Raw genomic sequence first — 21,717 nt, 5'->3', positions numbered from 1 at the left:
AAAATAGGCAAATAGTCTTTTCAGTTCATTGAGTTCTTACAGTGGTGTAATAAATGTCCACTGAAATCAGAATATGTGCTAAAGTATGAATCCTTCCTCTTTGTCTGCTGCTCTATGCTGCAGTTGTCCTCTCTTTATTGTGAACATTATACAGCCATCTACTGGGAAAAGTTTATAATTGTAGAGCCTTTTTATCATTATTTCAACAAACAAACGAAAAAACATTACAATGGAGAATACTTTTCCTTACACAAACAAAAACAGGACCTATAGAAAAGAAAGTTGAGTGGATTCTCAGAATCAATTATGTAAACCAAGCCAAACTGCCTATACTAACAAAAGTTTCACACTTCCCACCTACAGTAATTATAGTGTTGAGTTTTTCGCAATATGTTGGCCAAAATTAAAATGCTTCTCATTTCCATTAGCTTTGTGCCCTTTTCCAGGCTAATTTTTGCCAACAGGTTGCAAAAGCACAGACACTGGAATCATGGGGAAAGGATGAAACCTTTGTCAATATATCCAGTTTTGTTTGGTTTACGCAGTTCTGGGAATCCGCTCAGAATGGACCTATGAATGTGCAATCCCTTCCCCACCCCACCCCAAATTTTGCTGGTCTTGTCCAAATTCCTTTCTCCTTCCTATTACTCTGTTTGAATGATTCTCCTGCCAGGAATGTCTAAATTTGCTTCTCTGGACCTAGCTTGATGGAAATTTGTTGCTACTGGAAATCTCTGTGTGTGTACTGTGCACTGCATAGCAAAGTTTAAAATGGAGGTGTGCTGTGCCACTGCACTATTATTAATCACTAGCTATGATCCTGCCAGATGTGAGTGTATCATTTCAATGAGAGACAGCGTGCTTAACGTTCTCCTGTTACAATGGATAGAACTGAACTTTGGCTAGTTCACACGCCCTTTCTCTTTTATACCAGTTAATTCAAAGCACTTGGGATTCATATTAATTCAAACTGGTTCTACTTGGGATTTTGTTGTGATTGTGAGACATCTGGGTGTTACATGTATGGAAGCATTTTGAACTTTCAGCCTCATTAGGGAAGCTGAGAGCATCACCTAGAGTCTTGGAGCATGTCTACACCAGCCCTATATCCCAGGGTAGTCCCTGGATCATCCCTGTGTGTCCAAATGATACACAGGGGATCCCAGGGGCAACCCAGGACGACCAAGGAACCCTGGAAAATCTGACTTTTCTGTGGTCCCGGGACCATCCTGCAGAGCACAGGCCATGTGGCCACTGCTCCCGGGTCCTCCCGTCATCCCTGCGTGTAGTGGGGACCATAAAATGGGCACGGAGCTGTGCGGGGGCAGTCCATGCCCATCGGGAGTGAAGAGTGGGTTCGGGGTTTGTTTGTTACCTTTTTTGCAGAAGAGCACAATTGTGCTCCTTCTCCCTCTTTCGGAAAAAAAAATGGTGGCCACAACATCCTTCCGGGACATCGTGCAGCTGTCAGGATGCTGGGGGAGGATCGCAGAAGCTGGTAAGTCTGCAATCTTCCCCCCTCCCACCCTCTACACCCTATGGTGTAGACATGCCCTTGGTCTAGTGTGTTGGCTGACAAGTGAGTTATGAGCCAATCTAAAGTGGCTTCTACTAGTGGCACAACCTTACCCAACTTGGTACTAGTTAGAGGTTTTGGATTACAACTCCAAACATCCCCCCAGCCAGGAAGACTGCCTTATATATTCATTTTTTATCTTTCTTTCTCTAGGAGGGGAATAAAGGTAGAAAGGCATATTGATCTCAGGCACAATATGCTGAGAAGTTCTTCCAACAAGCCACCTTTAAATTACCGTTCTTCTGTTCTCTTGTGGTCTTCATTCCTTTCACTGGGCATATTCAGTAGAACGATGGCTTTAAACTATTAGAACTCCAAGAGAACCATCTCAAGATCATTTATTCCTACACAATTAGCTGGCTTGTTACTACTTATCCATCACAGATATAATTCCTGCATTGACTGTTATGTCGCAGAACCTGGAGAGCCCTTCTGTGCATGGAAGGACTCCTTCTGTTTGTGGAAGGGGGCTTGATCAAGCAGAATTTCTACAAATGGAATTGGGTGGGTTGTTCTCCAATTCTCCCATCTCCCTGCAGTGCAGAAAAGAGCAACTAAAATGATCAAGGGGCTGGAGCATCTTCGCTATGAGGGAAGGTTACAGCAGCTGGGACTGTTTAGCTTAGAAAAAAGGAGCTAAGGGGAGACATGATAGAGGTGTCCAAAATCATAGATGGTGTGAAGAATGTGGATAGGGAGACAGTTTTCTCTCTCTCTCTCTCTCAAAATATTAGAATGCAGGGTCATCCCATGAAGCTGATTGGTGAGAGATTCAGGGTAGATAAAAGGAAGTACTTCTTCATACAGTGCATAGTGAAACTATGGAATTTGCTACCACAAAATGTAGTGATTGATGGCCACCAATTTGGATGGCTTTAAAAGGGGGTGGTGGATAGATTCCTGGACGAGAAGGCTACCAATGGCTACTAGCCCTGATGGCTATAAACTACTTCCAGTATTGGGTCAGTAGGCCTATATACACCAGTTGCTAGGCAACATAGGCAGTATGGTACTATTGCACCTGTGTCCTGCTTGTGGCTTCCTGGTCAACAGCTGTTTGGCCACTGTGTGAACAGAGTGCTGGACTAGAGGGACCCTTGGTCTTGATCCATGATGGTTCCTTTTATGTTCTTATCCCTACGCCACCTCCCACACAGTTCCCCAACCCTTCAGAGCAGATTCTGGGCAAGGTAGAGGGCTGAAGGAGGAAGGGAGAGCCCAAACTCAAGAGTGTCCTGTTCTGTGAGCTCATGGAATTCTGGCTCCAACCTCATGTGTGTGTCCTTCATTCTATAGCAGTTGTCAGCTTCCTTCACATGTTTCACTTTTATTTGTCTGCTTTAATATTTTTATAGTAAAACAATGAGAGAAATAATGATAAACCTTGAAAATGTTTTAGATCTATGTTGGTTGGAATTTTAGATGTAAAAGCTTGGTGAATGAACAGACCCTATTAGAGTTCAATCCAAACCATCTTCCTCCTTTCAATCATGGATAAGAGTGACTCTTGTTTCCACTGGGATTCCAGCGCTGCAAGTATTAAGACTTCCCTCTCTTGGATGTGAACAGCCAGTGACTTCTCTACATTTCTGCACATAAATTTTTAATCACAGCTCTTCCCTACCGCCGGTGATTGAGTTCCCTACCGCAGCTAATGGCATTTCTTGTAATATTCATCCATTTAAAATATGTATGTGGATGCCATATCTTATTTTTCAAGGGGAGCATGTATAAGGCCACGAGCAAGTAATAGCAGTCATATGCCTGTTAAACTACGGCACGTTTGCCATATGTTTGATCACCGGGGCAATCGTAAAATACGAGACTCCTTGTCTCAAATAGGCGATGTTTTACATGAGGTCGGTACAATAGTCTGTGTGGCATTTTGCCATCTGCCTCAATCTTAATCCAAATGAAACTCAGGATATAAATTTCCTCTGACTTCAATGGGAATGGGATTGAGCATCTAAATGTCTGCCCTCTGGCTGGAATATATTGAGAGACGACGTACCTTAAAAAGTCAGGCGGGTCAAACTGCTATAGGTGAATTAATTTTTAAACAAGAGGCATTCAGGAGGCCATGATTTAATATCCCTGAGTAATTACTTTATGAAATGATTCTTTGAACTGGGCAGGTTTCTCTACCAGGGCTGAATCAACTAGGAGACTAACTATGCTGAAGATTAGGACACCAGCCAAATTAGGTCCCCCTTGCTGTGGCTGATTTATTAGAGGATATTTATCAGGATCAGCCAGGATTTTAATCCAGAACCCCCCTGCTTTGTACACTGGTGTCCTTTGTGCTGAGTCACTTGAGGCTGCAGAGCAGAAGACAAACAGGGAAGTATTTCAGGCATGGTTTACCCCTCCCTATACCCTTTTCAGCAGCAGAACCCATATATCTTGTAACAGATTGTTGCACCTTTAATTCCAAAACAATGTCAGACCAAGCTTAATAATAATAATAATAATAATAATAATAATAATAATAATAACAACAACAACAACAACAACAACAACAATAATAACCCAACCGGCTCTCCCAACCCATGCATCCAAGCTGCTGCTTCAAGTCACTTGGCCATGAAGTGAACTGGCCCAAATGACACAATATACTCCACTCCCTGTGTCTGGACTGTAGCAAAAACTATACCTCCAATGGACAGATCAAAACAGATTGCATGGACTTCTTTCTTCGGTTCTTAGCCAATCTATTGACTTGAATTGTTCCAACTCACCAAAGGGAGGCACCCTGGTTGGAACTCTAGAGAAAAGGCCACCATGATACTACAGAACTGCAGCCACTTTCTCAATCATCATTGCCATGGAGGCTCCTGCAACCAGAATGTGGCCAATCACATAAAGGACTTCAGTAAGGACGAGAAAGAATTTTGTTTCAGTTTGGGTTTTTAATTAGGGCTCCCATCCCTTTGTTCATCCCCGAACCGGCGAGCTGCTGCCCCCCAACCATGGGACTTACCTGAAGGCTCTGCTCAAGCCAGCAAGTTACCCATCCTCCAGGAGAGCTGCTCTGACCTGCCATAGATCTACTTTTGTAAACTACGACGGCTGGAAAACAGTGGGTGGGCAGGCATCAGCAGCTGGCCACTGGACCAAATCAGCCCAAAGCACTTAAGCTGCTTTGGGCTGAGGCAGTCCAATCCAGGCCTGAACCAGATTTGGATCGAGGCAAGCCGAATCAGCAAGCTTCGACTCGGATTCCAGGTTCAGGACTGAGGCAGTGCACAGCTCTAGTTTTTTATCAGTATTTACCAATATTCACAAATCTCTTCATATTTGGGATGGGAAGAACTTGAGATTTATTCATTTGGGAGGCACCAAAACTGACAGATTCATCTATTCAGGGCCAGGGCTTTGAGTGCTACACTCTAAAAAAAATCTGGGTTTCCATCTTTGTGTATTCAACCACATTAGTGCTGACTTAGGGTTGTCACCTCTTTTTTCTGACAGACGTCTCATCCTTAACTGTTATATGGTATATGGGGACAGGAGCAGGCAAAAGTAACATCGGGTCCTGCTCCTCTTGGACTCTTCCCCCACCCCCACAGGGCAAACTGCCATCTTGGCCCTGTGGGGAAGAAGAAAGACCGAGGGGACAGGAGCAGGCAGAAGTAACATCGGGGCCTGCTCCTCTTGGACTCTTCCCCCACCCCCACAGGGCAAACCACCATCTTGGCCCTGTGGGGAAGAAGAAGGACCGAGGGGACAGGAGCAGGCAAAAGTAACATCGGGGCCTGCTCCTCTTGGACTCTTCCCCCACCCCCACAGGGCAAACCACCATCTTGGCCCTGTGGGGAAGAAGAAAGACCGAGGGGACAGGAGCAGGCAGAAGTAACATCGGGGCCTGCTCCTCTTGGACTCTTCCCCCACCCCCACAGGACAAACTGCCATCTTGGCCCTGTGGGGAAGAAGAAAGACCGAGGGGACAGGAGCAGGCAAAAGTAACATCGGGGCCTGCTCCTCTTGGACTCTTCCCCCACCCCCACAGGGCAAACCACCATCTTGGCCCTGTGGGGAAGAAGAAAGACCGAGGGGACAGGAGCAGGCAGAAGTAACATCGGGGCCTGCTCCTCTTGGACTCTTCCCCCCCCCCACAGGGCAAACTGCCATCTTGGCCCTGTGGGGAAGAAGAAGGACCGAGGGGACAGGAGCAGGCAAAAGTAACATCGGGGCCTGCTCCTCTTGGACTCTTCCCCCACCCCCACAGGGCAAACCACCATCTTGGCCCTGTGGGGAAGAAGAAAGACCGAGGGGACAGGAGCAGGCAGAAGTAACATCGGGGCCTGCTCCTCTTGGACTCTTCCCCCACCCCCACAGGACAAACTGCCATCTTGGCCCTGTGGGGAAGAAGAAGGACCGAGGGGACAGGAGCAGGCAGAAGTAACATCGGGGCCTGCTCCTGCTGGACTCTCTCTCTCTCTCTCTCTCTCTCTCTCTCTCTGTCCTCCCTCCCTCCCTCCTGGACTCCTTTTCCTTGTGTGTCATGTCTTTATTAGACTGTAAGCCTGAGGGCAGGGACTGTCTTTTTTGCTAAGTGTAAGCCACTCTGAGAGCCTTTTTTGGCTGAGGAGCGGGGTATAAGTATGATAAATAAATAAATAAATAAATAAATAATATGGTAGGCAGGTACAACATGGTCCTCTTCATGTACTGATTGAATGTGATATTCCTTTAACTCTGTGTCAAGCAGTTATGTCTTTTTTTCCCTCCATTTTTACTCTAGAGTAGGCAAAAGGGCTCCAGCCTAAATCTTAAAGCCCCCATAACCGACACATTAGGGACCTGATCCAGATTGGGTGTGGGGGACTGTGCCTACTGAGTAAAACTTTTTAAAATAGACTTAAAGGAATGTCTGTTCTGGCCTTCTAGTAGAGAACGAAGTAGATCCTGCAAGCCCAGTGGAGGCTGGTGGCTTCAATGTCAGTGGGGCGGTAAATCCGCTCCAGGTTTCATTCAGAACCAGAAAGAACTCTAAAGGAGCTATCCAAGGTACTTCTTTAGAGCTCTGACTGGTTGTGACTGAAACCTGCAGTGGAGTCACTGCCCCAATGATATTGGAGCCACTGGTCTCCTCTGCCCAAGCCTAAACTTTGCCTAGTTCTGATCTAGAAGGACCTCCATTTTTAACAGCTGATGATGGCTTTGTCTCCCATGCCAACATTTGGTAACTAGGTTGGATTGTTCATCCAGGAGGGTTAAACACTTCCGATATGCACCATACCTTTGGGCTGGCACGTTCCTCCACTGTATCCAGGACAGCACTTCCACTCCAGTGATGTCACAATCATATGTTTGATCCTGTAAGCTTGCTGAGTCCTTGACTGGGAGCTGCAAGGTGATTTGGAAAGCAAATGTTAGCGGGGGTCTGTCTCAGATGAATGGACATGATACAGGACGATACATCAGTAATAGGCCACAGAGGGATTATTTTTGAAGTCTATTGATTGCATCCTGTGCAAGACCACAAGTGAATGGGTTTTTTTTACAGAAGGGCCTCATGTCAAAGCAAGGGGAAATAAAGACTTCAGGAACACTGCTGAAATTAATGGTGGGGGCAGGTGGAAGGATTTAATTTATTTATCCATCCATCCATTATCTATCTATTTATTTGTTTAAAATACTTATTAGTTGCCCTCCTGCGAAAGCTCTCAGAGTGGCTTACAATCTTAGATATTGAAAGCAAAAAAATTTCATAACAAATAACAGGACATACCAGGGCAAGGAAATAAAATCCTAGTATAAGAAAGCACTGAATGTTCATCAAGTGTTCTACAAGATCTGAGCAAATAGCAAGGTTCCGCGCTGGTGGCTCAGGAGAAAACAAAGATGGCACCAGGCAACCTCACCAGGGAGAGAATTCCAGAGGCAGGGGGCCACAATAGAAAAGGCCCTAATGCCTGTCACCTCCCGCATCATTTCACAAAGTGGAAGCTGACCTTAGTCCCTGGGCAGGTTTGTGTGAGAGAGAAAAGGCAGCCCTTCAAGTCCCTGGAACCTTTTCCTTTTTGAGCTGAATGTATCTTTGATGATGACCTGAATGGGATTATATCCCTTCGTTTATGAAGTACAGGCAGCAGAATGGAGGTGCTTCCAAGAGAAATAAGGAGCCCATGAGAAGCACCACAGGAAAGGGTGAGCTTTCATTCCTTATCATGGAAAGATCTCATTAAAAAAGAAAGGAGAGAAAAATACTAACTTAAATTAAAACGCAAATCACATAAGAAGTCATCTTATTTGGAGCCTTTACCACCAAGGTGTCTGTTTGAATTTTCATTTCCTTCATGGGCAGTGTGTATGCATACGGGAGTGCAGTGGGTGAAGGGCAAACTAGGTAAATAATCATTTTTAAGTGGCTAAAATTGTGCCTTCAGTTTCAGCATGACTATGAATAAGCAGCCGCACAAATGTGTGTCATTAAGAGCATGAAATGTGGTTCCAAAATATTCATGTCTACTCAAAGCCTCTGCACAAGTGAGTCCCCAGAAACCTTCCCCAAGTTGTTAGAATGACATATAATTAATGTGGAGATTTCCACAACTAAACTGCTTTCTAGGATTTGTTCATACTTGCGGCTTATTTCTATCAACGATGGCCGTTTCTACACCAGCCTGAAAATGCGGGCTGGTCACAGCCGAGTCCCTGTGCATCCAAATGACACACAGGGACTCCCAGGGGCAAGGGGGGATGAGCACGGGTTTTCCCAGGGATAAGTACTCCCTGGGAAAATCCAAATCTCCCCATGGTCTCAGGATCAACCTGATACCACGAGGGGTGTGGCCGCCTGTCCTGGCTTCTTCCTTCCTCCCCATGAGTAGCGAGGATCAGTAGAAAGAAGGATCCTGGCCAGGAGGAATTAGGGCTGAGGGGAGAGGGGTCAGGGCTTTTTTTTAAACTCACTTTTCGTAAGAATACACATGCGCTCTGCTCCTTAAAAAAAAACAATTTTAAAATGGCAGGCGCGACACCTTCCTTCGTCCCGGGATGTTGGGCTTGCAGGTGGGCTAAAGGGAGGATCTTGCAATCAGGATATCACGAGATCCTCCCCCTCCCTCCCTCTACACTGGGCTGGTGTAGAAATGGCCCATGTCTGCTCAAGATGGCTGTGGATATCAGCGTCAACATACAACAGCACATGCGTGTCCAGCCTGAAGGCACACACTGAATGTCCTGCAGCTACGGTACTAACAAGTTACCCCAGCACTGGCTTAGAGCCATTGACAGGGTTTTATAGCCAGCCCAGGAGAGTCTTTCTGGGAGCTTCACCTCCTCAAGTGATGCATCTGATGTTTGTTTTTGTTTTTTCAAAGGGCCAGCATCCTTTCCTGCAGCTGATGGCTTTTTCTAGGTGGTGAGTCTGGGGAGGAGCAAGGAACTAGTTTGGAAAGGCTCCAATCTTCAGAGTCACAGGGCAGCAGCTCCTCCTGGAGATCGAGAGGACAGAGTGCCAGACGGCCACGCTTGTGATGGTCTGGGAACGGGTTCTGACTCCTCCATGATGCATACAGCTACTGCCTCTATGGCATTTACATTAAGGATTGGAACCCCCTCCCCAAAGCAAGAAATCCAAGATGAGACCATGACAAGCCCCTTATAATGATCCTTCACAGATGACGTTTTTCCTACATTGAGATAATCTTGGTGCAAGAAATAACACCATGCATTCAGCGTTTATTTTGATGCTAATACTCATGTTCAGAACCCCCTGGCTGCCATCTGCTATTGAGTAAGCAAAAATATGTGAAGTGTGAAATGACATTGTTAAAGTCATTTACCAGCTCAGTATTTCAGAGCTTTTCCTTTATTATCATTTAAAATCCGTTTACATATATTCAGTTCTGTAAGAATAAATAAACTGTTTGGATCGCCACGGATTGCAAATTTATTGAGCTGAGCTCTTTAAGTTAAAAATCTGAGCTAAAACTCACACTGCAGCCTGACTTGATTCGTAGGAGAAAAGGGGATGGGAAGCAAATCCAGGCACCTTTAAGAAACCAAATGGCTCTGGAATTTTCTTCTTCTTCTTAATCTTGTTTGGAGGATCTCTCAGAGTGAGCAAGAGAGACTCGAAAATTGAAAAGGGATTGAGCTTTATGAGAGGAGATGGACTAGATTTTAAATTGCTCCTGTTATACCTCTATCAGTTCTTACAGGTATGCAAACCTGCCACCTAGTGGGAAAAGGTAAACTGAAATGAACAGGTTTGGAAGGTCCTAAGACTTCCATAGGTTCAGGAGAGCAGGTGACTGTGCTCATCCCAGAAAATATGGGGACTTCTCACCTGACCCCAGGAGTTTTATCATTTGAATGGTCCGGAGGCAGAGATAAACAACCAGGTGTTGTCGTTTTTCTCTCCCAGGCTCACGTAGAAGAAAGAAAATCCTGACCTGATCTTCCTCACCTTTGAAATTTTAGTGATCCAACAGCCTTCCCTAGCCTGGAGTTCTCCAGATGTGTTGAAAAAGAACACCCTTCATTCTAGCCTCACTGTGGATGATGGGGAGTGTAGTCCAGCACATCTTAAGGGAGCCCAATTGCCCATGGGTAGGGAAGGGGAAATCAGTCTATTTCCGGTCTGTGTTACTTTTGCATCTATCCCAGTTCTGTGTTTAATCTGAGAATATGTTTTTTTAAAAAAAAAAAAAAAATCTGCATGAAAATTCTTATTTAAATATGTATTTATGAATGTATTTTTAAATGTATTTTCTCTCAAAATACACATTTATAAATACATTTTAGAAAAGAATTACATATACAAGCTGAGAACAAAATCCGGGAAGTACAAAACCCAGTAGATAGATAAGCTCCAATCCCCACAGTATCCCCTCCAGTATTCAAGGCAGTTGCTGGGGAACATGGGTGGGATGTTGCTGTTGCACTATGTCCTGCTTTGTTGGTCCCTGGCCTATAGCTGGTTGGCTACTGTGGGCCCAGAGTGCTGGACCAGATGGACCCTTGGTCTGATCCAGCATGGTACTTCTTATGTTCTGAATCACAGAATTGTGTAGTTGGAAGGGACCCCAAGGAACATCTATTCCTCTGCAATGTGCAGAAAAACCAATTAAACCATCCATGAGAGGTGTCTGTCCAGCCTCTTTTTAAAAACCTCCAGGGATCCATAATCAATTTGCAACAGAATTTGCAAAATTTAGATTCTTCAAGCATCTCTCAACATGACTGACTGACGGGCACTTAGGATGCCATAAGCAGCCCAGGCAACAGGAGTTCCAGCACTTCTGCACTGTAATAGGTGAACTTCCCTCTCTTCGATTTAGGCTCCATTCCAATGTTTACAAGCTTTCTTAGAGGAACCTCAGCCAAAGTTTGTCTGTTTGATTAGTGTGCTGGTCTTGAATTAGAAGAAATCAATGAAATTTGGCGGGGCTGAAAACACATTAATGATGCTTGGATGCAGAATCTCTTTTTATTTGTTAGCCAGCCATACCATAGGCTAGCTTCATAAAATCATAGGCCAAGTTCCTGAACTCTATTTTGTTTTTAAGCAGCCTACTAATGTGAGAGGGAATGGTACAGACCCGTCTTCGGTCGTCTGATACAAAGAATGCATTTGGTGCCAAGAACAAGGAGTGAACCGAAGAATGCTCTTGGTACATACTAGAACATTTCAAGAGAATGGTGAGATCTTCCTTTGTTTTATACCTGGTTTGAGCAGTTGCTGGGGAGGGTTGAATAACTCTAAGGAGTAATCAATCATTTGACCTAGCCTAGGGGTATACATCTATTCTATATTATATAAAACACTTAGGTATGTTTCTATAAAGGCTTCAGCTGATACAGGTTGCTAAGCAACAGTAACAACGTGTAACATCAGCTGACACAGGCCAGACTCCTTGCCAGACTCCTCCGGGCTTTCCAAAGTAATCCTACCCCCTTTTCTGCTTCTTCACTCCCCCCCCCACGAAGGGGGCAGCGCCACGGTCCGGAGCATGAGCAAGGCACAGCTGGGGCCCTTGGTGGCCGGGAGGGAGGCCGCTCACCTGCTGCGAGCCCCGGCCCCGACCTAATCTTATGCAAGCTGGGCGGGCAGCCCAAGGCTGACAGGAACCCTGGGGAGAGGGGGACACTTGCTCCCCCTCCCCCCGACCTCCCTGCCGCCCCCGGGTCTGCCAGACGGTGTTGTATCAGCAGCCTCCAAGCAGCCCCTGCCCCCGCGATGATATTTAATTAATAAACTTTAATATATGCTACAATGGCGTATGTTACGCCGGGTACTGCTAGTTTTAGATGAATTGCATTAGGCCTCTGTATTCTTCATTACAGCTATGAGGGTAAAAAAAAACATCCAGAAGAGCTCCCACAGTAAGGAAGACTTCTGGATGGACTAACTGGGTGTAACCCTGTTCAAACAACATGCTATGCCACAGTGGTTAAGCATGTTGAGCTAGGGTGGCCATATGGAAAGGAGGACAGGGCTCCTGTATCTTCAACAGTTGTATTGAAAAGGGAATTTCAGCAGGAGTTATTTGTATATATGGAGAACCTGGTGAAATTTCCTCTTCATCACAACAGTTAAAGCTGCAGGTCCCCTGCCCTCTTTTAAATCTGGTCACTCTAGTATAGCTCCTGCACTTCAACTGTTGTGATGAAGAGGGAATTTCACCAGCTTCTCCATATATACAGATGACACCTGCTGAAATTCCCTTTTCTATGCAACTGTTAAAGATATGGGAGCCTTGTCCTCTTTTTCATATGGTCACCCTAACTAAACCAAAGTGAGTTCGTGTATTTGTTGGCAATGCCTCCTCCATCCCAAATCTTTCCTGCTCCTTCTGGGATTCCATTGTCTGCTCTGAGCAACAGCTGAGGGAGGAGGTACAATGTGGGGTAAGGGACTGGATCAGGAGCAATGATAGCACCACAGTCAGCACTTGCAAGTGGTACCGTAAGCTCAGAACTTGGAATTGAGTTCAGGACCATAGAGAGGGTCTCTGCAGCTAACGTACCAACAAGTTACCCCAGCACTAATCAAGAGCAACTTATAGGGATTAATAGTCAAGTCAAAAGAGTCTTTCTGAGAGCTCCACCCTATCAGGCACTGTATCTGGCTGAGAATAGGACAACAGCCTTTTTCTCTACATGTTGGCTTCCCCTGGAGATTGAAGGTTGGAGAAGAGAGAAGGCATTTGGGGATTGCTCCTCAGGGTCTCCCTGATCAATAGCCTTGTGAGTCAGGGTGTCCTTGGGGATTGCATGGACAGGAAATGATATCCGAGGCAGTGAGACCCAGCTCAGAAGAACCAGAGGACTGGTTCTAGTGTCCTCTCAGAATCACTGTCTCTGGAGGCTCCAGTGTTTGGGGTTTCCCAGTCTTGGGCCATGACATTACAAAAGTAACAACTCAAGGTAATGGTGTAGATTTATAAGGCAGCTGAGCATTGTGAGCTGGGCAAATTTGACCTCTGAACCAAGTGATTATGCACTTCAGTGACATCACTATCATTAGCAACAAGAGGACACCATGGCCTAGCTATGGCCCAAAAGCTGCCACTACTCTTGCTTGCTCCTAGTGGGTCATGTTTCTTGTTGTTGACCCTCCACCCCACAAATACATACCCCTTTAGCCATGGGGATGGGTTTCTGCATAGTTACTGTAATGCTCGCTACAGTGAGACTATAGCCACAGCTAGACCTAAGGTTTCTCCTGGGATCATCCAGGGTTCGCCCCTGCCTGAGCACTGGATCCCCTGTGTGTCACCTAGATGAACAGGTTTGACCCCTGGACGATCCAGGGATAAGCCTTAAGTCTAGCTATGGCCTATGTCATGCTTTGGACTAGACTGGTGGCATGCTTGCCAGAAATGTTAGCCAATAGCTTTGTGGGAAAGAGCCATTGCTCAGTGGTTGCATATCCTTTGCATGAAAAGGACCCAGGTTCAGTCCCCAGCATTTCCATGTAGGGCTGGGAAAGGTTCCTGCCTGAAATTCTGCAACACCATTGGCACAAAGAATAGACAACACTGGGTTAGATAGACAATTGGTCTTACTCAAAATAGGGCAACTCTCTATGTTCCACAACTTCCTTAAAAGCTCACAGAAACCTTCCAACCTTCCAGCACCTCCATCAGTAGCACCATGTAACTTTGTCTTCCTTTACTCCCATCCTTGGAATGGAGTAATTCACAGTGTCTGCTAGTTCCTCTGGGTTCAACTTTTGAGTTGTGAAATGGAAGACAGTGGGAGAATTCCGGGAGGTTTCCACAGTTTCTCATTAATTTAACTGGTCATCATTAAAGAGCACCTATGTGATCTCAGCCACATCACATACCTTGATCCACAGGGTCCTGTAATCCAACTGCATGGTTTGGGCCGGCCCGATGAGTAGCTCTCTATACTGTCAACCACTATGGTGGGCTGGAGTCTTGTGTGAACGTAGGCACACCAGTTCCTGTGTTAATAGGAAGGAGAAAGGATTAAGTGAAGATTTGTTCTTCTTTGTCTATCAAAGATTGCATACAACTGATACAATAAATGAGCAGATTTATGGAAATCTGGGGAAACCCTAAGCAGAGAGAAGCAAAATTCTAGTTTTTAGTTTCTGAATATGCCATAGGTTTCTCATACTATCCTGGGCAGCTTACTAGTCCTTGCTGTGTTATTTTCTGACCAACAAAATAGCCTAACCAAGGAATTACCTAACCAAGGTAACCAAGGAAGAGAGATCCACAGATTTCCCAGTAATTCCACCCTGATGCAGCCATTTGTTCTCCTGCTCTTGCCAAGACATGATGGGCAGGAGCAGACCTGAGAGAGCCTGGACAGCCAGGTGCACACTGGAACAGCACATGGATGGCCCTGCTGGTATATACAGATGGCAGGAGTTAGATGTGCATAAGTGGAAGCCCATCCAAATCTATAATCTGCTTTTATCCCAGGAATGCAAGAATATTGCTGTGCTCACGCTTCGTGAAAATGTTGCTGTCGAACTACTGAAGAATGAATTCCTGTTTAATTTCTTTGATGTTGTTTCTCCCCCACTCCACCCCATCCTCTCTCCCTCTCTCTCTCTCTCTCTCTCTCTCTCTCTGCATGGGCTCCAGGGGATTTACAGCAAGACTATCATTCTTTTTAATTGGTACATGTATATTAAAAAAATCAATATTTCTTTATGAAAGTAGGTTTATGTCCTTTTTCAGCAATAAACTTATAGACCTGATTGGATATTAGTCTCTTTTGCCATACAGTGGTATAAGGAAGAAGTGATGCAAGTCTTCAACCAAAATAAAGATGTGTTATAATAATCAAATTGTTGTTATTGTTGTTGTTGTTGGGCTTGTATTTCAGAGACAGATTTAACATTGGAGCAAGTATACTAAACAACACACACACACACACACACACACACACACACACACACACACACATCTATCCCTTGGAAGTAAAAGGAAAAAAGTGTATAGCAAAAGAACATAAGAAACTCCAGCTGGGTCAGACTAGGAAAGGGTAAATGACGTTCCATCCCACGTCAGTTTCCCATGTGTTCAACCATCACTCCATGCCATTCTCTTTCTGTATGGATTTGCAATTAAAAAACAACAACACACAAACACTTGCATATAAATACGTATATGGGACCTTTGAATCTCCTTGCCCAAATCCAGAGATCCCTCCAAGCCGGCCCAAATGCTATTTAGGCAGCACACATGTGTCCCATCCCCCCAATCACCATTTTATCCACAAAACAAGCATGTGAGAAGTGGAGGGTGATGGCTCCAATGTCAGTGGGGCAGTGAATCCGCTTCGGGTTTCAGTCAGAACTCTAAAGGCACTATCCAAGGTGCTTTTCCTTGAATAGCTCCTTTAGAGTTCTGGCTGGTTCTGACTGAAACCTGGAGCGGATTCCCTGCCCCATTGATGTCGGAGCCACCAGCCACTGCTGCCTGTGAATTACGTTAGGTTGAGACCGTGGACTTTTGGTTCATGGACAAACTAGGGTTCGTGTCTCTCCTAATTTTTATTTTGTTACTCTCTCTCTCTCTCTCTCTCTCTCTCTCTCTCTCTCTCTCTCTCTCTCTCTCTATATATATAATGTAAACTGGGAGGCTGGCGTGCTGGTCCATCTTTATTTGGGTTCAAAAAAGGGTTTTAGAGCTCAGCCCCCACCTCTGCCTTGCGCTTCATTATTTGGCCAAGTTACTTTTCTTTTTGTCACTCCTGTTTACCTTCTGGGAAATTAGGGTTTTGTGACTGGCCATGGCAGCCATTTTATAAATGGGCAACTTCCCCCATGGCAGCCATTTTGCGAGAGTGCTCACAACACAATCCCACATGTGCCCACAAGTCTATAAAGGCTGGGGATCTCCAGGCTGAGGTATACTGATTGGTTAGTCTATGATGACCCTTGAAGAATTACGAGTGAGTTGCGATGTAGAATCCATGCCTCCTCAGTCCAATTCCAATGTTCCTCCATCTGCTGCACCACACCTGGGAAAGACAGGGCATGCAACCCCAGAAATCTCTCTTGCAGCCTCTGATCGTTCTGTGTGCTCTGTGCAAACATGGGACGGGTGGCTCGCCTGTGATGGTGGTGGGCCCTTTGGGTTGGCCAGACCACTATACATATGCCACAGTTGGCAACGCAGACCCTCATCAGTAACATGCTGACGCTAATGTGCTTTGGAGCAGCAGTCTTGGGGCTCTGGCAAATGCCTTGACCTCCTCTTCCTCCTCCAGAGCCAACCCTGATGGTTCATAATAATGATAATGTTCAGGCACCAGCAACGCACTGAAGGGGGGACCCATAACCTTTATTATTATTATTTACCCAGGAGCATCCTTCCAATAGTAGAAACAGGATGAACGGATCAGTCATTAACAAAAGAAGATTAGTAGGCCTGGCGACGGTGAGCATCCAAGGCAGTGTCGTCTGTTGGCTTAAGGGGTTGGCTCAACTCCGGTGCATATGGTGCAGTTGGCAGCACAGACTCTAACTGGTTAGACGCTGATGTGTTTCAGAGCAGCCGTTCCCGGCATGCCTCCCTCCATCTTCTCTGGATCATCCTGGCTGATCCTGGCGAGGTGCCCCCTCTTGGTTCATTTCCCTATCAGCACGCCAGTCATGGGATGATTTATTAATATGAAATGAGAGTGTCGTTTGCCAGTTTTCTTTGGCCAAGCGCAAATGCACTGGATGGGGCTAAGTTCTCTTGTGCACCTGGGAGGCAGGAAAGCGTCATTATCTTCAACTCGCAGGTTGTTGTCGCTTTGCAATGGAGGGGGAGGATTCAAACCCTGCAGCCCAAGTCTGGCCAACAGCATATAAGCAAAAGGAGATGCCGTCCTAGCAAGTGCAGCAAGCAAAGAATCCTAATTTGAAAGATATTATGCCACCATGTTTCCCAAGTATTGCCTTTATGGAAGTCAGATAAAATTCCAATCAAGTACAGAAGCCTGTATTTTTTCTATGACACCTCCCTCCATTATATATACTATATAACTTATATTCCTAATATCTCACTGGATGATGAGCTCCTTGTTCAATTCTGCTCTAGTCATCTCACAAGCAGGGGCATAGACTTCTCAATTTTTCAGGGGGGGCATGGGGCTAAACTTGGAAAACAGGAGCTAGGCTTATTTGTATAATTTTGTATATATTTCTGTTTCTAGAAACCATCCATCATCAACTATGGATCCTGGAGTGTTTAAAACTACATATTAAAATAAGAAGTACTGTATTTCTTCGATTCTAAGACACACCTTTTTCCCCATATAAACATCTCTAAAAATGAGGTGCGTCTCAGAATCACGGGTGTGTTTATTATTTCTTAGAATCAAAGCTTTTTTTATGTTGGTGGTACTGAAATTAGTGTGCATCTTACAATCAATGTCATCTTAGAATCGAAGAAGTACGGTACTCAACAGAAATATTACTTTTTAATTATAATATTAGGAAAGTTTACATACTACCCCACCATCCATAGTCCTATACAATATACCAGTATTCTTCAAGCTTTACCCCCATGACCCATTGCAATACTATCACATACCCTCAAGACCCTATTCCTGTGCTTAGTCTGAAAATGGACCCTCGGGCTGATCCAGTATGGCCCTTCTTATGTTCTTATGAAGCTGCCCTTTGGCCAATTTGCACTATGGCATTTAACGCGCCCGAAAATTTAGTAAGTATAACATTTCCAGGCACGTGTGAATAAGTGGTGGGAAAAGCTTCACCACCAGCTTAATTCCTGTGTATTCAAGGAACCGGAGAAGGAGCAGTGGATCAAACAATGGGGATCCTTGTTTGATCCCCTGAACAAGGTGGATCAAACAAAGTGCTTGATTGCTGGAGATGGCTTATACTTTTCATGTTACCAAACTCAACCAGCAGATGGCAACCCTTCCCAACACAAGAGTCTTCTCATTCTTTTGATACGCTTGCAAGGAGTTGGGTATAGGATAGTGGTATCTTTCTACAGCACTATACTCCTTTTGAGTAGTCCATTCCCACAGCCAGGAGATGCACACAAACTAGTAGTGGGAGAACACTGTTTAATGGCTTGAAACAGAAAATGGACAGATTTCCTGAATGGGGGCAAGTTCAGAACCACATGTTTTGTGAACATGGGCAAATCTGCAAAATCCCAGGTCCGATAATCATTGCAACTGTGCAACAAATCTAACGGCATGTTACACACAGTCCTAAATGGATAAATATTAGTGGGATGGGGTGGCTGAGCCATCTGTCTGAACAGCAGCAAAAATATTTATTTATTTATTTATTTATTACATTTTTATACCGCCCAATAGCCGAAGCCCTCTGGGCGGTTCACAAAAATTAAAACCATAATAAAACAACCAACATGTTAAAAGCACAATTACAAAATACAGTATAAAAAGATGGGCGGAAGGCATAGATTTTAATGGAAAGGGGAGAGGGTTCCTTAGCATCCCCCCCCCCCATTTATGGAATGAGCTCCCTAAGGAAGCTTGCCTGGTGACAACACTGTTTTCTTTCAAACAGCAGGCCAAAAAGGGAGGGGAACTTTTTTTAAAAAAAAATCTCAGATTTCAGGCACCTTAAAGACTTGTTTTATCTGCCAACGGTTTTCTTATGTGTGTGCTATTTTTTAAATTGACATGATATTTTAAATAGATAAATCGCTCTGGAACTTATTTGATTGAAGGCTGTGGAAGTTGGTGGTTCCTACTTTGGTGGGGCTGTCTATCCATTCTGGGTTTCATCAGAACCAGACAGAACTCTAAAGGGGCTATCCAAGGTGCTGAACCTATTTTGGGGATAGGGTTCAGCATCTTGGATAGCTCCTTTTGAATTCTGTCTGGTTCTGACTCAAAACCAGAGCGGATTTACAACCCCACCAAAATTGGAGCCACCAGCCTCCACTGGATGAAACTAGAGCAGTATTAAAATATTTAAGATAAATGTTGCAGGAGAAAAGCGTGGTGGTGGTGGGTAGTTGCTCAGGAAAAACAAATGGTTAAGCACCCGGCACCCATCCAAAGTGTAACAGTGCTTTGCATCTGAACTCATTTTGGGGTTAAGGTTTGCCACGTTGGTCAGCGCCTTTAGAGTCCTGATTGGTTCTAACAAACCCAGAGTGGATTCACAGCCCCACTGACATCGGAGCCCCCAGCCTCCGCTGGACCCATGTTCATAGACACAAATCTCTTCCCAGAATCTAGTTCAGCTCAGAGACCCTGGAAATCCAACCCTTCTCGAAAATGTATTTTGTGTATCCAAAGCCTTAATGACATTGATAATGTTAAGACAAGCTCATTAAGCCACAGTTGCAAAACAAAATATTCATTTAAGTGTTGGAGGAGGGGGAGGGATGAAAATCTAGTAAAGTTATAGTTGTGACACATATAGACAAAATACCCCCTAAAAGATAATATATGTGCTGGTTTTCAACCCCCATATCCTAATGTCATGTATCCAAATGATCCCTGCTCACAACATAGTGCAGGGAGATAGTTGCCTGGTTGCCTAGACAACATGGGGGGGAGGATTCAGTCCCTTCCCCTGAAGGCAACTCCTGTCCTCATGGATAATGATGGTACATAGCCAGTTCTAATTGGCTACATAGCTGCATGACACCATCTCATTCCATGAATTGTGAAAGGTTAGAACGGCATTCCCCAAACTGCTGTTCTCCAAATCCCATCGTTCCCAGCCACAAGAAGAAACAAAATGGAGCAGTAGAGAGATGGGTCATCGTGGCTGCAATATTTGCAAACAACCACAGGAGAAGCAAATGTAAAAAGTATGCTTGTCATTGGGTTTTTCAAGGAGTATTAAACCACTCATCACCCTCAATTTTTTCAGAGTGATACCTTGGCTCAGCCCATGACCAACCCTACCATAACACAAAGTGGAGCAGTTGCCTCAGGTAGCAAATGCTAGAGACAGCAGCAACAGTCCACTGGACGAATGCTCTTGAGTTCCCCAGGTTGGAGGGCAGAGCAGTGCATGACACATGGCCTGTCGTGAACCCCCTGAATGAGCCTGCTGATGGAGGATGCCATCTGATCAACTCCCAGTCCAGTCAGCTTCTGCCTGTGGAATGGAAACCGAGGTAAAGCTCCTGAAAGTACACCACACACTTAGGAAAGCTTGCCTGAAGCTTACTATAACATCAGCTGAAGGCCTTTTTATTTTCCTGCCTTTTTTATGCTACTCTTTTTGAAATTTACTGCAAAAGGCCTGGCAAGGTCTAGGACAAATCTGGTCCAAGGGATGATGCCAGCCCAAGTCACAGCCTGGCTCACCTGCTGCCTGTCTTCTGTGGGGTAACTCTAATGCAATAGTTAGGTAGGGTGACCATATGAAAAGGAGGACAGGGCTCCTCCTGTATCTGCTCTTGATTAGTGCTGGGGTAACTTGTTGGTACGTTAGCTGCAGAGATCCTCTCTATGGTCCTGAACTCAATTCCGAGATCTGAGCTTACGGTACCACTTGCAAGTGCTGACTGTGGTGCTATCATTGCTCCTGATCCAATCCCTTACCCCACATTGTATCTCCTCCCTCAGGTGTTGCTCAGAGCAGATGATGGAATCCCAGAAGGAGCAGGAAAGATTTGGGGTGGAGGAGGCATTGCCAACAAATACACAAACTCACTTTGGTTTAGTTAAGGTGACCATATGAAAAAGAGGACAAGGCTCCCATATCTTTAACAGTTGCATAGAAAAGGGAATTTCAGCAGGTGTAATCTGTATATATGGAGAAGCTGGTGAAATTCCCTCTTCATCACAACAGTTAAGTGCAGGAGCTATACTAGAGTGACCAGATTTAAAAGAGGGCAGGGGACCTGCAGCTTTAACTGTTGTGATGAAGAGGGAATTTCACCAGGTTCTCCATATATGCAAATGAGACCTGCTGAAATTATTATTATTATTATTATTATTATTATTATTATTATTTATTTATTTATTTATTTATTTATTTATTTATAGCACCATCAATGTACATGGTGCTGTACAGAGTAAAACAGTAAATAGCAAGACTCTGCCGCATAGGCTTACATTCTAATAAAATCATAATGAAACAATAAGGAGGGGAAGAGAATGCAAACAGGCACAGGGTAGGGTAAGCAGGCACAGGGTAGGGTAAAACTAACAGTATAAAGTCTGCACAACATCAAGTTTTAAAAGCTTTAGGAAAAAGAAAAGTTTTTAGTTGAGCTTTAAAAGCTGCGATTGAACTTGTAGTTCTCAAATGTTCTGGAAGAGCGTTCCAGGCGTAAGGGGCAGCAGAAGAATACAACTGTTAAAGATACAGGAGCCCTGTCCTCCTTTTCATATGGTCACCCTGAGTTAGGTATATATATATTTCTAGCTAGCTGAAGGAGTGTTGATTCTAAAAAGAGGAAGGAAGTGGAGGGAAACATGAGCATGGGTGCTAGGCAACCAGTGATGCACTGAGAAGAAACCCACAAAAGTTCCTGCACTAAGCATTGTGCTACAAAATCAGAGTTTTGAACTGGGTGAAGAGCCTCCACAGGTACAGAAGGCTCTCCTCTTCAGCACGCCGCCCTCCGCGAGTTCAGTGCAATGAAAGTGATGATGGAGGGTGTGAGGCATGTGTTTAGTCTAAACAGAATCAGAATGTCTGAATAGGGCTGAGGCATTGTGGGGCTGTTTGAGTGTGA

The 21,717-nt window shown here is 44.8% G+C and overlaps 1 protein-coding gene across 2 annotated transcripts in view; it reads right to left on the bottom strand.

Annotated features, from left to right (window-relative positions):
* The window catches only part of MMRN1 (multimerin 1), an 89,568-nt gene that overhangs the window by 50,979 nt on the left and 16,872 nt on the right, over positions 1-21,717 (bottom strand). For both annotated transcript variants that reach the window (XM_063135329.1, XM_063135330.1), the window contains exons 2-3: positions 13,881-14,000; positions 6,819-6,925 (exon numbers count right to left, since the gene is read on the bottom strand). In XM_063135329.1, the coding sequence (XP_062991399.1) occupies positions 6,819-6,925; positions 13,881-14,000 (227 nt within the window). The remainder of the gene's footprint in view (positions 1-6,818; positions 6,926-13,880; positions 14,001-21,717) is intronic.

This window comes from Elgaria multicarinata, chromosome 10 (genome assembly GCF_023053635.1).
Source record: "Elgaria multicarinata webbii isolate HBS135686 ecotype San Diego chromosome 10, rElgMul1.1.pri, whole genome shotgun sequence".
Lineage (NCBI taxonomy): Eukaryota > Metazoa > Chordata > Lepidosauria > Squamata > Anguidae > Elgaria > Elgaria multicarinata.
This window is presented reverse-complemented; position numbering and strand designations above follow the sequence as displayed.